General features: G+C 59.1%; 1 protein-coding gene across 4 annotated transcripts in view; it reads right to left on the bottom strand.

The window, feature by feature from the left end:
* HDAC4 (histone deacetylase 4) overlaps positions 1-16,337 on the bottom strand; it is a 325,560-nt gene that overhangs the window by 65,615 nt on the left and 243,608 nt on the right. For all 4 annotated transcript variants that reach the window (XM_058299783.2, XM_058299785.2, XM_058299784.2 and 1 more), the window contains 2 exons: positions 6,916-7,047; positions 3,636-3,748 (listed from right to left, as the gene is read on the bottom strand). In XM_058299783.2, the coding sequence (XP_058155766.1) occupies positions 3,636-3,748; positions 6,916-7,047 (245 nt within the window). The remainder of the gene's footprint in view (positions 1-3,635; positions 3,749-6,915; positions 7,048-16,337) is intronic.

Here is a 16,337-nt window from a genome sequence, read left to right as displayed (position 1 = left end):
CCTGGGCCTCTGCTGTGTCTATGGCGCTGTCTCTCCTCCTCCCTGCTCTTCTTCTCTGTGTACCAACTTCCGTGTGAGTCTGCTTTATCAGCCACCAAGGCAGTGGGGGCTCAACCCTGCATGCCCTAATAATGTGGTTGAATCAAAGCCCTAATCTTGATTTAATAAAGTAAAAGTGAAACCTCTGAATCTAATTCAATCAAAGGGGTATCACGTCCAATGGAACAGGCCAGTTTACAAACATAATCAATATATTTTGGGAATTCATAAATAATATCAAACTGCCACACTCCACCCTCTGAATTCCAAAAAGACATTACAATATTAAAAAAAAAAACACCAAAAAACCTTAAATCAGTAACAATGCTAAGTACAAAAATCATATCACAGTCAGTTTATAGAAATAGTTTGTCTTGGGGCCAAGTCCCCTCTGGCTGTAGACCTGTGAAACCAACAAAACCATTTACGTGCTTCCAATATACAGAAGTACAGAGATAGGATAAACATTTGCATTACCACAAGGAGAAACTGGGAGAGAAACATGAGCCACTGGTCTCCTACAGTTCTGAAAACCAGCAGTGCACACTTCATCAGCTTCCAAAGTCTGAGAGTCCTTCTGAAGATGACGGTTTCTTCTCATCCTTGGGGCCTCATGGGGGCCCACCCCTTCCCACAGGCTTGCCCAATGGCCATTTTCTTGCGCCTGAATAGTGGGCTGGAACATCCACCCTCTTCAACTGTGGGGCAAACTCACCCTCTCTGCACACATGGGTGGGGATCCTCTCTTGGCCCAAAGCGATGTCTTAATTCCAGACCTCAGCTTCCATGGCTTTTCTCCTAAAGTCATTTCCCTTCCATCTCTCTCCATGTCCCTTTTAGTCCGGGGCATCGATGACTTTGTTCACACAGTTCTCTCATGAAGCCTGCTGGGTTAGCATGCAGGAAGCAGGGCTCCAACCCATCACACAGTAAGACTGTCCACAACCCCTTCCTGGATAAGTGCATTTTCAATCCTGACTTAAAAAGCCCTAAGTTTAGTTAAGTTCTCAAATGGGGCACTAGTGTCTGGGGGCTTGATTTCCAGAAGCTTGGAATTTCCAGAATGAGTTTCTGTTTTCTTTGTGCCCAACAATTCAGTTATCAGCTTATCTCTTCCCTCTAACATTTTGCTATTAGCTGCAAGGAGAAGCCAAACGACATCCTCCAAGACTCTGGAAAGTTCTTCAACTAAACGCCCGGACTTGCCATTTTCAAATTCTGCCTTCCATAAAACATCAGGAGTTAATCGTGCTAAGTTCTCTGCAATTAGGAAACACGGACTGCCTTTCCTCCAGTTTCCAATAATAGTTTCATCATTTACTTCTAGGGCCTCATAAAAAGTCCCTTTAGCACCCACATTGCTATCAACAGTCTCTACAAAGCAATCTAAGCATTCTATCAAGTACCTCATAATTCCTCCAAAAAGTACCCTTTACCCATTTATAAAACTGTTCCAGCATTTTGGTATTTGCAAAAGCACCACCCCACTTCTTGGTACCAAATTCTGTATGAGTCAGCCAAAGGGGTGCTGATGCAAAGTCCCAGAACTCTGTTGGCTTTTCTAAAGGGTATTTATTTGAGGTAGAAGCTTATAGTCACAAGGCCCTAAAGAGTCCAACTCAAGGTACCATAAGAGGTACTTTCTCACCGGTCATTTGCCGTGTACTGAAGCAAGATGGCCAGTCTTGCCTCAAGGCGGCAGCGTCTGAGGATTCGGCCTTCCCTTCCTCTTAAGGCTCCCTGGGCCCAGCTTCTTCCTACCTCAGCTGTCGGCTGCGCAGGGCTGTCTCTCAGGACTTCCCAGCTGCTCTGTTCTCTTTGGCTGTAAACCATTAGGCTCATCTCTCTTCCCAGGACCTCTGCTGTATCACTGGAGCCATCTCTTCCTCTGTGTTCTTCTTCTCTGTATTATCTACTTCCATGTGAGAGTCTGCTTTCCAGCCCCCTAACGTGGTGGGGGACTCAACACTGCACGCCCTAAGGACATGGTCAAATCAAAGCCCTAATCTTGATTTAATAAAGTGAAAGTAAAATCCTCTGAATCTAATTCAATCAAAGGGGTATAATGCCCAGAGGAACAGACCAGTTTATAAACATTATCAATATCTCTTTTTGGAATTTGTAAGTAATATCAAACTGCCACAAGCAGTAATAAAAAATATGTAGGTATAAACTAAAAAGAATAAGAGTAAATGGAATGAAAGAACCCAGATGCAGCAGCACAGAACTCTCTCCTGGCCATAATATTCATCTTTAATCTTTTTACTCGTAAAGGATCTAGCCATTTGTAATGAAAATGCTACGCACTTGTACTGGGTACCCAAATTAAGGTCTGTCAACTCTTGGAAGGGCAAGAATTTCTAAATGTTTAAGAAGGGAAGTAAGTAATGATTTAAATTATGGTTTCTTATAGGGTAGAAAGAACGCAAACAGAACTCGGCTGAGCCTCCTGCTCTGGAGCTCTCAGTCACGTGAATGGCCAGCCTCTCTGCGGTCACTGAGCCCATCACATCACTCGACAAGCACAAGGGTCAGTTGCCTCTCTCCTGAGGGTCGTTCGGTGCTAGCCTCTCCTCACTGGCACGAAGGGGCCTGGAAGCACGTTCTCGATGGCCCCAAGCTCATTTACTGGGGGCTGGCCCAAGGGCTGGCTCAGGCAGGAGCTAGAGCAACACCTGCCTGGTCAGCAAAGGGCATGGACAGGGCAGGGCTGAGCCCTGGGGTCAAGGCCCTGCAGCTCACTGTCCTAAAGTCACCCTGAACATGGTCTAGTCAAAGGGTGGGCACCCAGCCGGCCCTGGTACCACCCACCCTGGATGCCAGGAGCCCCCTCTTCTCAGCTGAACTTCAGTGTCTTTGAAATCATTCCTGCCAAATGCTTTCTGGAATCTTCTCTGCCCTGGCAGCCCCTATGAACCCATTCCCATTTGTCAAAGTCCCTCTCAATGAATGAATGAAACTCTAGCCAGCATGACTTGCGGCCTGAGGGGACTGGGGGCAAGTGGTGCCAAGGCCTGTGGTCTGAGGCTTCCGATACCTGTGCCACCGTGGAGGCAGCCCTGCCCTCTGTGTTGGCAGCCAGTGGCACTGCTGACCACTCTCACTCCAACCTGACCGGTGGCCTGGTGGTCCCGCCTCTCCTCCCAGCAAGGACGAGGTACAGGGTCAGCTGGTTGGCCAACATGGAGCCAGAGTTCCTTAAGCACAGCGGATACCTCCTTTCTTATCTGCACCTGTTCCTACGTGCCAGCTTTCTCCCAGACCCTGCGGGGAGCAGCGGGACTTTGGGAGCTCGCGAGCACACGGGCTCTGTGCTGATGCGGCCTGCGGAGACGGGGCTGGGCTTGGTGCACTGGCACGGACCCTCGTGCCTCGAGGTAACAGGCTCACGTTTAGAGTGTGTGCAGCGAGCGGGCAGAGGAGGAGGAAGTCCACAACAGTGACCTTTTTAGGGGTAACTCCCCTCTCCCCCCAGCTTGGAAAGTCAGGATGGGGAGGGCAAGAGCAAACGCGGGACATTCCAAACAAATCACGGGCCCGAGTCGGATCCTTGGGACTGGGGAACAGACATGGGGAGCGGACGGCTTGGCACTGACCTCGGCGGGCACGCTGGGGACCGCGGGCGCGATCCCGTTCTCGGTGCTGACGTTGCTGGAGCTGTTGTTGGGTGAGCTGGGCCCCGAGCCTGGAGCACTGCTGCACGCGGAGTCTGGGGAGGCGGGAGAACGGCTGTTGTGAGCACGAGCCTGCGTGGAGGCAGCGGGCAGAGAGGGAGGCACCCCCGGCCCAAACAAGGGGTGCCTGCCAGGGATCTCGGCCGACTGGCAGAAACCCAGCAGGGAAGGGCACAGCCGCGGGCCCATGCCAGGGAGCGTGACGCAATGCCCCGCTTTCTGTTTTGCACTGACTTCCACGTAAGCCCACAAGACGGAGAGCTCTGTGCATGGCCCGCCTCAGCCTAAGATGCATGTTATTGATTTTATGCCTCTTTTGAACTTCAAGGTGACCTTCAATGCCCGAAAAGCAAGCCCACTAATAGGTGCTGATATTTTAACAACAAAAGACTAGAGTGCACAGAGGCCAAATGCTCTCGAAGCCGGCGCTCACACAGAAAGCAGGCAGGGCGGCCGCAGCCGCTCTGAATGGGTCTTGGTCTCCGCCGCGCGAGCAAACGTCCTGTGGTCGATGAGTGTGACTTCAACACCCCGAGATATTCTCAAAGCGCCTCCAGGTGCGGCAGGGACTCCACTCCGCAGGGAGCCAGGCTCCCTCTGACCCGAACTGACGGAGGAGAGGAACTGTCCAGGGCTCAGGTCCCCTTCCAGAAGTACCAGTGATGCTGTTTCATACACACGCTTGGCCGTCTCTACGGGCTAGTGTAGCTTCCTGTCACCTTACCTTCCAAAGAAAACCCCGCGTGGCCCATTTGCCACTGGAAGTCAACGCGTCTCTTCGGTCCTAACTCTGAGAAGCAGCGCCCTGCCCCAAAGCCACACTCACACGCGGGCCAGCAAGAGCGGCCCTGGCAAGGACGCGCGAGGGGGGGCCCAGACGCCAGCAGCCCCAGGTCTCAGGGCACGCTGGGCCTGGGTGAACACATCTCCCCGCAGTAACCCGGGAGAAAGGCACAGAAAGGGAGACTGAGGCTCAGAGTGGCGATGTCACTAGCCCCAGGCCCCTCGGCTTCAGGGAGATGTAAAGGGCAAACGCAGACCTAAGTTAGCTCGGCCCAACGGTGCCACTTGGCCCCCAGCTGACCCCCAGCCGCCCAGCTGCAGGCTGGCCCGGCCCTGGTCCTCGGGCAGCGGGGGAGCCTGCTGGGTGCAGCTGGCCTGTCCCTCAGCGAGCCCCCTCACTGCGTCCCCCGCCCCTTCATCTCACTCGCTCACCCGTCACAAACAGCAAACCCAGACCCGGGCTTCCGGTTGGGCCAAATCTCGCTGACTGGCGGCCACTAACTGGAACTGGGCCGAGCACGCGCTCCCGGTTTACAGGGCTAAAGGCGGCTCTCTGTCTCCAGCCCCTGCCCTCCCCGCCGCCCCCCTCCCCTCCCCTCCTGCTCCCCTCCACTCCCTTCCTCTCTCTTCCCTCCCCTCCCCTCCTACTCTCCTCTCCTCTCCTCCTGCTCCCTTCCCCTCCCCTCCACTACACTCCCCTCCTGCTCCCCTCCCCTCCCCTCCTGGCCCCTCCTGCTCCCCTTCTCTCCCTTCCCCTCCCCTTCACTCTCCTCCTGCTCTCCTCTGTTCCCCCCTCCCCTCCCCTCGTCTCCCTTCCCCTCCTCTCCCCTCCCCTCTGCTCCCCTGCTCTGGCAGTGAGCCCATCACCTGCTGGAGGGCAGTACAACGTAGCCCTGACCCGGGGCCTTCTTGGCCACCTGCCCAGCCCCTCCCGCTCCCTGGACTGCCTGTCCCCGAGGGTGCCCCAGAGGAGCCGCACAGCAGGGCGTGGGGACCCAGCACGTCTCTGCGGGACCAAAAAGCCCCAGCACAGCCGCCCTGCACCCGCTCCTCACCCCCGCGCTGCGCCTGCTCCTCGTCCCCCTCTAGGAACCCAGCCTAAGGGAGAAAGACGTTCTTCACATCGGCACGGCGCCCGGCTGACAGCAGGTGGCGAGAGGAGAGCCCCTGCGCACGTGGACGGGGGGACGGGGCTCGTCTGAGGAGCGAGCAGGACGGCACCTGGACGGGGACACCTGCAGCGTGCGCAGGTGGGGAGAATGGGGGCCGCGCGCGTCTTCTCTCAACTCCATGCCAGTCACGCACCTCATCAGCGCCCGGGAAGGAATGGAGCGCGCCAAGCTCATTTCCCTGAGCCTCACTGCACAGCTGTCTGGCCAGGGCAGCCCTCGCCTTCTCCCTGCACGCACTCAAGAGCCTGGCTTCCTCAAGGCCCTCTCCCCTCTTCTGCTCAAGAACCCTCACTGCCTCCCCAGTACCTCGGGCCCAAGGTGCTGGGCTTTGAGAGCCAGGCTCAGCATCACGGCCAGCTCGCAGCCCTTGCCGCACCTCTGTGTGCCAGAACGCAGCCCTTACCGTACCTCTGCAGCCAGCTTGCCGCCTCTGCTGCACCTCTGCGTGTCAGCTCACAGCCCTTGCCACACCTCTGCAGCCAGTTTGCAGCCCTTGCTGCACCTCTGCAGCCAGCTCGCAGCCCTGGCCACACCTCTGTGTGTCAGCTCGCAGCCCCTGCCGCACCTCTGCAGCCAGCTTGCCGCCCCTGCCGCACCTCTGCGTGCCAGCTCGCCGCCCCTGCCGCACCTCTGCGTGCCAGCTCGCAGCCCCTGCCGCACCTCTGCGTGCCAGCTCGCAGCCCTTGCCGCACCTCTGTGTGTGTCAGCTCGCAGCCCTGGCTGCACCTCTGCAGCCAGCTTGCAGCCCTGGCCGCACCTCTGCAGCCAGCTCGCAGCCCTTGCTGCACCTCTGCGTGCCCGCCACCAGGTGGGGGTCGAGTGCAGCGCGGGGACTGGGAGGCGGAACAGCTGTGCGGCTTCCCTTGGCTCCTCTCTGCCCGAGTGTGGACGCTCTGGCCGGGAGCTATGACCACAGCAGCAGCTCAGGGCTGGGGGAGCCGACCAGACCTGCCCCTGACCACTGAGAGGGGGGCGGGTGGGGTCAGTCTTCCGAGAAACCTCAACCCCAGTCCCTCGTCGACCTCTCCCTGCTTCGGACCACGCCTGTGTCCAGCGCACATGGTTCTCGGGCCTCGCTGGGGTGTAGACGGGCTGCCAGGCCCCGAGCGGAGCCTCCCCGGCCCCACAGGAGCAAGGCCACGCTGGCTCCCGGCAGCGTCGGGGACGTGCAGAGACAGGCTTCCGTGCTGCTGGGGAGAAGAGCCTCCTGGAGAAGGTGGCAGCTTTGGTCTGCTTGACTACTGTACCTGTGACGTCCAACGGGCGCTTCTTCAGAGCCGTGACCACGGGCCCATCTTTCCTGCGTAACAGGGGGCTGCTCCGTCTTTCAGCCACTTTCTGTTTTAGCCGGGACCGTAATTTCAGATTGGGTTCAGAAGCTGCACAGAAAGAAGACACCACGTCACTACAGCCACACAGACACGATGTGGTTCACGACGCTCTTACTGGCGTTAAAAGTGGGTACACGAGGTGAACAGTCACGGAACGCTGACGTGCCGCTTAGGGGAGGCACGAGGGCAGAAGTCTTTCGGCCCCACCCATCAGTGCCGCCCGGTGACAGCAGCCGGGGCCTTGGCGGGTTCCTGTGGGCACGAGGCTCCGTGCGTGCTAGAGGAGGCCTCGGAAATCAACACCGCCGCTCCCGCGTGCTGCCAACACCAGGCAACGAGACTCAGTGATCTACTGCGCGTGGCAGAAAACGGAGAGGTGTGAGGTCTGCACAGTGGTGAGGGTGGCCGTTCTAAGTCAGTCACTGGTGCCCTTTACGGCTGTGTCGTTCTTAAGGCAAACAGGGATGGTGGCTCTGTGCGGTGACAGTCACGGGCGCCACCCTGTGCATCCCAATCCCTCGTCTCCAGGGCGAACTCCAGGAGCCACCTGCCCACGCAGCCCTGGGAGTCCTCCCTCACGGAGCCGGAAAACCCAGAGGGGCCACGGGAGACCCTGAGAGGCCCGCAGGGCTCCCTCGGCGCGCCGAGCACCAGGTGGCACCGTCTCCTCCCGCGTTCACCTGGCCGCGGGCAGGCGCTCGGGGACACTCCGCTGGGTGGGCGGGACCGCCACACGCCTGCAGGCTGTACCCACCTGGTTCCCGAGCGGATCGCCCCACCCAAGACCATCTAAGTCAACCTCCAGGGGTGGCAGGGACAGCCCCCGAAGCGCAGCTCAGGGGCTCCCTTCCTGGGAGCGCAGGGGGCCCTCCGCCTGGGGTAAAGCGCGACCTGCGCACAGGGATGTCCACGATGTGGCTCCACCTCCGTGGCACATGCTCCGCTCGAGCCTTCGGGACTGAGGCTCGCCCCAGTATTTCTGAGACCACTTATAGAGTTCAAGTCAGTAAATCTGATTTATTTTTTTATCAACAATTCTGCTGTTTTCAATCCTTCTGGAACGACAAGTTCACTGCACTCCACAGCAACAGGCGATATAAATGATTTTTCCCCTGGAATCGGACCCAGATCGGTTTGGGTTGTAAGAAGCGGGCCGCTGCCTGTCGGGGCTCGTACGACACCGTGGCTGCACAGCTGGCTGCTCCAGCCCCTGCGCAGGGCCAGCTCCTGGGGACGCCTTGCTCCGAAGGCGGCTCTGAGGCCAGCACAGTTGTTCTGAGGCCCCCAAAGGACCTAAACTAGAACTGCCACAGAGATCGAGGACAAGCTTCAGAAAGGGCCAGAATTCCCCTGATGCTCAGCCGAGCTGGAGGGCACCGACCCGGGGGCAGCTGCCCCTTCTACTGCGCAGCACTCAGCACCCACGCCGAAAGTGCTGGTTCACTCGCAAGACGTCGGCGACGTGGGATGCAAAGGGTTCAGTTACAAGGGCCTTCTCCAGGGTCTACAGGAGAGCATCCGCTTGTATTTTTTAAAAGCTGTTACTTTGAGAAAAGCATAAATTCACATGCTCCACTTGTATTTTTAAAACAGGTTTCTTACTGTTACGTAAAAACAACAAAAAACCGAAGCCAAGGCAAATAAAAAACCTGGTCAAGAGAAACAGGCCAGAGGACACACCTGTCCTGCCGAGAACTCATCCCAGAGCAGACGTCCCCACGGAACCCCCAGGTGCCAGCCCTGTCTGTCAGAAGCGGGTGCCGCATGCTGTGCCTTCCTGAGCCTGGGGGAGGCCCCGCTGGGCGGCTGCCCCGATGCCCACCAGACACCATGGAGGCGTCAGATGCGGCGGGTGGGGCGCTGGTGACGGCCGCTGATGGCCAGGCTGTGGACCGGCACCTGGCCCTGTCCGTTCTGCCAGGTGAACTGAAGGGTGCTTCCCATGCGGGCACCCAGCCCCGTGCGGGCCGACAGGTCCTGTCTTAGATGGCCAGGGGACTCTGACACATGGCCAGGTCCTGCCCACCACTGCCTGGAGACACCAGGCCCTGGTGTGCCTGGCGGGCTGCACCCTGCTGCCCTCTGCCTTCCACTCCAGACCTGGCCTCACGCGCTGGCTCCTTCTTGACCCCAGGTCTCACCTCCGAGCCCCCGCAGGCCTCCCCCCCCCGCCCTGTCCCTTCCACGCCCGTGTCTCTGAGTCCAGAAGAACTGGAGCTCCGCCCCTCGCCGGGCCTAGGGGAGCTCTTCAAGGCTCTCCTGGAGGCAGCCCCCAGCCCCTCGTCCTGCCAGGGTGGCCGAGGCAGGACGTGCCCCCGTTCCCTTGGCTGTCCCCAGTCTGTCCCCAGGACCGGCCACATCACTGGCAGGAACCAGTGCAAAATTGAAACAAGGGGCCTCTTGTCCCAAAATTATTTCAAGACGCAGAATCTCAAACTGCAGAGCGTGGAGCCCGGCGTGGGGCCCGCTCGTGCGGGGGCGCTTTGTGACGGACGACACAGGCCCAGGCGCTGCTTGCCTGGGACGCCGCGGCATAAAACCACGAGGAGGAAGAGTGTGACGGAACCAGCTGACGTGTCATGAGAACGGCCCGAGAAGGAAGCTGGGACAATCTTCAAAAATGAGCCTAAGAGTGGGAAAGCAGGAAAGCTGGGAGGAAAAAGCCAACATGAGATTTTATAAATCTCAGAAAGGGACTAGAAAGTCAGGGGAGGCCAGAGCACTGACAACCCGGCGCAGGGCCCCTCCACGGGGCCACGGGCAGACCCGCCACGCCGCAGGGCTCTAGGGACAGGGCTGTGCCCTCAAGGTCCCAACGAGGCGCTTTCTAACCCAGGACCGACCCCAGCCGAGCGACTGACCGAGTGTGCGCCAAGAACGACCCCTGCTGGCACGCGCGCTTCCACGGCCTGATGCTCCCCCAGCAGCGTGCCAGGACGCGGCCGGAGGTGTGCAGGCAAGATGCAGTGGGGGGACCGCAGCAGGAGCACATGGGCCCAGGCCAAAGTGCCGCCTGGCAAGGCAGGGGCCTGGGGGTGGGCAGGGAGAGCCCGGGCTGTGGGGGGGTCTGGAGGGAGGGCCGGTGCGGAGGAGAGCCGGAAGAGACCCCACGGGAAGCACCATGGCTCGGCCAGATCAGGCCAGGACCCGGAAAGGGCACGCAGCAAGGCGAGCAGAGGAGAAAAGATCCACGTCGGGAAAGTGGGCGTGCAGCTCGACGGGAAGCGCCGCCACGCTTCTCCCTGCGGCTGAGCTGTGGCCACCAACACCGTCACAGGCAGGCGCGTGGGCCGGATCCCCCCTGCCATAAGCCTGTGGGGCTCTGATTGGATGGACACACATTTATTGACTTGGAGAAAAGTCAACAGGAAGTTGTAAAGAAGACAACGGATTGGACACAGCCTTGTCCCACACGCGCCAGACGCAGGACTGTCCAGGCTCCAGGAGCGCCCGGCAGGCAGCAGGCGAGAGCTCAGCAGAGGACGGCATCTGGCCCGTGCCCAGCGGTCCCCACACAGCGTGGGCAGACCCGCTTCCAGACGCCGGGCCGTGTTGGGGAGGACGGCCGTCACGTGAGGCAGTGGTGTCCAAGGATGGTGACCTGTGGTGCTGCGGCACGGCCGCCCATGTCCCTGCGTCACAGCGCTTATGTTCTAGCAGAGCAGACCAAGTAAGCAGGAGAGACGGCGACGGAAGCGCTCCAGCAGCATAGCGGTCCTCGGCCAGCCCCACCACCATTAGTGGGCATGGGGAATGGGGGTGAGCTGCTCGGCCTTTATCAAGTGTGCCCTCTGATGGCACCCATTGTTGGGGTCCTGTCCTACAGGTGCACGAGCACAAGGGAGCCAACATGCTGACCACAGACAGTATGCTGTGGGCTTGAATACAGAAATTGAATGACGGCCGCGACAAAACAAGACCCAAAGTGAAGTTTCAGGACAAACTGCAAAGCAAGCGCTTCTGTTACAAAAAGACGACTACACATGCACGTCACACACACACACACAGATACACAGGGTGGAGAGTGTCTGGAAGATGCGTGCTGGCCCAGCCACAGCAGCTTCGTGGGGGACGCAGGTACACACGCAGGCCATTAACTTAGTAGGAACTTACAGGCAGGTGTTACTTCTGTGTTTAGGTTTTTAATCAAGGACATAAGCTTTCCGTACAATGCTTAAAGATGGTGGGTTTTCTATGTCCTCTTCCTGCCGGGTCGGTTCTCTCAACAGCGCACATTCCACTTGTCCCCCAGTCTTAGGTGCTTTTACCATTTGAGCACAGGAAGACTGTGAACTTGAGAAAGACCAGTTCATGACCCCACTGGGCACTTTTCATATTAGAAGGAGCTCAAGCTTGAAATACGTCTAAGTTAGCAGGATGCGACACCCAAAACATGTGAACAGTCCTTGATGGGTAAGCTGCCTAATTTTCAATCCTACTTCCCGTCTCTCTAAATTTCTTACAGAGAGCAAACAGAAGTTTTTTTTCAAAAGCGCATGTGCATTCTTAAGATGAAGTCAGGAGGACCCCCAGCCAGCCCCGATGCCCTACTCCAGGGCTGGCTGCTGGGGAGGGGGGCGGTGTGGCTGGCCCAGTGCCGGAGCCACCTCCACTCCGTTCACAGGCAGCTCATGTGAGCAGCTGACAGGCCCAGGTGACAACAAACACAGAACTACCTCCATGTGACACTGCCGGCCGCAGGGCAGTGGGCACCCATCTGTGGGTACACCAGCACACAGAGGTAAAGGCAGGCTGCCGCCCACATGCTGCTCACACAGGTGTGCACACGTGTGATCTGATGCAAACCTAAGAGGCTGTGCACATGTGTGCCTGTATCCACACCTAGGAGGCTGTGCATATATGTGCCTGGATGCACACCTAGGAGGCCGTGCACACATGTACTGACGCACGTCTAAGAGGCTGTGCACTCATGTGCCCGGATGTACACCTAGGAGGCTATGTACACATGCTTTGATGCACACCTAAGAGGCTCTGCACGCATGTGCCTGGATGCACATCTAAGAGGCTGTACACACATGTACCTGGATGCACACCTAGGAGGGTGTGCACACGTGTGCCTGGTCGCACACCTAGGAGGCTGTGCACACGTGTACTGATGCACATCTAAGAGACTGTGCACATGTGTGCCCAGACATACACCTAAGAGGCTGTGCATGCGTGTGCTCTAAGGCACACTTAAGAGGCTGTGCACGCGTGTGCTCTGACACACACCTAAGAGGCTGTGCACATGTGGGCTTGGATGCACACCTAGGAGGCTGTGCATGGGTGTGCCTGGAGACACACTGGCTCCATTTTGCAGTGCTGCAGGTGGCCCCACACACTGGCAGCAGCACTGGTTCCTTTGCTCCTAGATGTCCTGCAGCTCCTGACGAGAAGTCATGTGCGCGGGGCTGTGCCCGGCTCCTGCCCGCCATACCTCCTCTCCGGTGAACACCGCCTATGGCCGAGGCGGGGGTGCGGAGCCGGGAAGCAGCTACAGGACAAGACCCTGGTTGCCATGGAGACTCTCAGAGCAGGCTGGAGGGAAGTGACGGGGCCTCAACCCACCTCATTCACACTTGGTGCAAAAGCCAGCCTCGCCTTCCACGTGCCCAGGCAGCCACTCTCTCTCCTCCCGACACTCCCCCAGGTGTGTCTGGGCCCACTGGGTTCACCTCGATCCCACGCCACAGCAAGCTGCTGTGAATCGTACCCTGCCTACCACCCAGCAAGCCAGTTCAGGGCCCAGCGCACAGGGCACTCTTCATGGTCACGGAGCCCATGGGACAACAGGAACCGATGGGAAGTACCACGGAACGCATGGCACGATGGGACAGTGACGCGTCACAAAGTGCCTGCTATGGTGGGAACTCACAGCAAAGCACACTAGGAAATGCACACTGTGATGGGAACAGATGACGACACACCACAAAGTGCACACCGTGACTGGAACACATGGGAAAGCACACCACAAAGCATACTCCACAACAGGAACAGTGACATGGCAAAGCACACCACGAAGTGCATGCCACGACGGGAAGAGATGGCGACATGCCAAGAAGTGCACGCCGTGATGGGAACACATAGCAAAGCATACCACGAAGTATACGCCACAATAGGGACAGTGACATGCCACAAAGTGAATGCCATGACGGGAACACATAGGAAAGCACACCATGCAGTGCATGCCGTGACGGGAAGAGATGGCGACACGTCACAAAGTGCACACCATGAAGGGAACACATAGCAAAGCATACCACGAAGTTTACACCACGACAGGAACAGATAGTGGCACGCCATGAAGTGCACGCCGCAAGGGGAACACACAGGAAAGCACACCACAAAGTGCACGCTGTGACGGGAACAGCCAGCGACAACACAGAGTGGACGCCATGATGGGAGGAGACGGCCACGCACAGCCTTGCAGCCCAGCACAGCCCGGATCCAAACACACTGTGGTCAACCCCAACTGCACCCCCGGGCTAAGGGCGGGAAGCTGGAGCTGCACTTGAGCCTGCATCTCAACTTCCTGCCGTGTGACGTTAGCCCGTTCCCAGCTCTGTAAGTGGCCGCCCCATGTCCACCACAAGGAGCCCGGGGAGCTCCGAGGAGCTGGCAACGCTGCTCCTTCAGAAGTCCACCTGGGGCTGCGGACGGGCCTGGCTGCACGCCGTGCCCCACTGGCGGCAGCTGAGGAGGCACTGAATTAAGGCGGGTCCATGCCCCCAGCACCCCATTGGGAGCAGGAGGGGTGCAGGTGAAGGGGGTTCTGCCCACCTCCCGGCTCACAGGCACACGCGGGCGAGTCGCCAACAGCGGCCAGCTGGAGCCGGCCCTCCCCGCGCAGGCCCCGAGAGGCAGCGGGCGCTCTTCTCTCTCCTGAGCACGGCGGCCTTGACCTCTGCCCTCTCCACAGAGGTAGCAGCAGCGGCAACAGCAGCAGAGCTGATGGGGCTAAACTCTCCCATGAAGACAAGCACTTGGCACCCGCTTCACGGGTGAGCTCGTTTTGCCCAGGAACGTGGCAGGGAGCGGCAGAGGCGCCGTACTGTGCATGTTGATGGCGGCCAGGGCCTGCCCTGCCAGTGGCGTGCCGGGGTGGTGCGAGGAGGGGCAGGGCGCGAGGTGCGGCTGCACGGCCGGCTCCAGGAGGAGCTCGAGGACCCTGTGACAGCAGAAGCCGACCCGGGGCGGGGGCCGAGAGCCTCCCGCCAGCAGCCCAGGTCACGGGGCGGGGGGCACCAGCACCGGTTCCCAGGCCCTGCCTGGCTCTCTCCAGCTCCCAGCCCCGAGGAGCCGGGCCTAACGCCAGCTCAACCATCCTGGACAAGGCCGAGGCCTGCAGCTTCTCTCCGAGGGGCAGCCCTGGAGCTTGCTTAGAATGGGTGATGAGTGTCACCCGGCCAGGCTGGGGCTGGTGGCATGCGGGGACCACTGATCAGGGACCTGCCCGGGCACTGGCAGGGGCGCAGGGCGGTGCACCCCGAGGCTGCTGGGCGCGTGACAACCATTGGGTTTGTTTAGGTCTCTTCCACTGACTGGAAGTCACAGAAGGGGACGGCCTCCGGGTCACTATTGACAGCTACATGGCGGCTAATACCTTTGAGAAAACCAAGATGAAGACTCTACAGGAGGAAAAGCAAAATCCCTAAAAAGCCTCAACAGGCTAGAATGCAGCTTTGCTTCCTGAAGTCTCGGGGTGAGCAGAAGTGAACACCCGGCTTTGGGGGGTTGCCGGTGAAGCCCTCTGGTGCCGCGCGCGCCCCAGGGAGGGCCTGGGGGAGGTGGAGGCGCAGGAAGCGTAGGACGTCTTATGTCAATCACCCAGGGAAGGGTGGGCAGCAGGCAGGAAGCTGGCACTGGGAACTGGGGCCCTGGGCTGCGGTGAGCCCAGAGCCCGGGTGGGGGAGCCCCCAGGATGGGGACGCTTGGCCAGGGTGAGGAGACACGTGTGCGGCCAGGCCGGGGGTGGTCCACTCAGGCGTTCTGACCACGGTCTCTCCCCAGTGGAGCTGCGTGGCGGGGCCTGCGGGGAAGGGTGGGGGCACATGCCGAGGCAGGCGGGAAGGGTCCAGAGGTGAGGGCAGCGCCAAGGGCCCTAACGGCGTTGAGAATGGGAACGGGCGCTCACCCCATGCCCAGGCCAACACGGCAGTCCCCCGAAGTGGCGCCTCAGAAACAAGGCACCAACAGCTTCAACGAGATCTCCTGAAACCCTGCATCGCTGGCAAGGCTGCCGCCCGTCGCCGCTACCCTTCACGTGCCTAGTGTCACTCTTTCATGAGGACATAAGCCCCCTGGGGTGGTACGGGTGGTCCCACCACCCAGTGCCACGAGAGACAAGCAAATGCCGGGCCCGTGGAGTAACCGCAGAGGAGGGCTACTCTCCTCTACCCTTGGCCCTCATGTGACTGCCCCAAAGGCCGGGGGGCCAGCAGGCCTCAGGCCAGGCCGTGGAAACCAGCGCATGGGACGGCTGAGTGCACCGCGGTCAGTGGAGCTTCCCATTAATTCATCCAGGCCCCGGTAACAGAAGCTTCATTTGGTGAAGACCTGCACGTTACTGATTCCTGCGGATATAATTTATTTAGAATTAGCCACATCCAGTGATTAAAACTAGATACTTCTAGAAAGGATAACACAGGACATCGAACTACACTAACCTTTTAAGAGCTTTAAATACTTCCTATGAATTCTTCTCAGTCACATGCTAACAATGCTTTCTAAAAGACTGATAACACGATGAAACCTGGAGCTGTGCTGGAGCATCTCTGCGTGGAAGGAGGCGGAGGGTATGGCTAACAGCAGGTTTAAAGGCAAACTTCAGAGCCGGGCACTCTGCTTCCTTCAACCCTGAAAAGCCCGGCTCAGCGCAGCAAGGCGGCGAGCGGGAGGCACACTGAGCTCACCTGGCCACGGCTGCAGGGCCCCGGCCTGGCACCATGCCCGCCCTTCTGCATCCTGAGAGGCGCCCGGGGAGCCCCGTTCCGGGCTAGTCCTGCAGAGGCTGCTCTCCAAGCTTGGGGGAGGTGGCCGGCGCCCGAGGAGGCCATCTGTGGACCATTGAGCTGGGGACTGAGCACATGGGGGGTGGGGGTGGGCCCTGGAACTGCTCAGGGGAAGCTCCAGGCCAGTGTGGCAGGGGACGCCTGCTGTCCCTTCCTGTGGACCTCAAATGTGGTGCTGTCAGCAAAGGCTCGGGGCGGGGGCGGGGGGGACACACAACTACGGGCAGCCAGGCTCTTCTGACCCAGGACAGGCAGGGCCCCCTTCTGGGCTTACATCACACCTTCTAGGTCCTTCCACCAGTCTAAACTGGGAGGATGGGAGTGTGTTTG

The sequence above is a fragment of the Dasypus novemcinctus genome, chromosome 7 (assembly GCF_030445035.2).
Source record: "Dasypus novemcinctus isolate mDasNov1 chromosome 7, mDasNov1.1.hap2, whole genome shotgun sequence".
NCBI lineage: Eukaryota > Metazoa > Chordata > Mammalia > Cingulata > Dasypodidae > Dasypus > Dasypus novemcinctus.
Note: the sequence above shows the minus strand (reverse complement) of the source record. Positions and strands in the feature narration are given on the sequence as shown.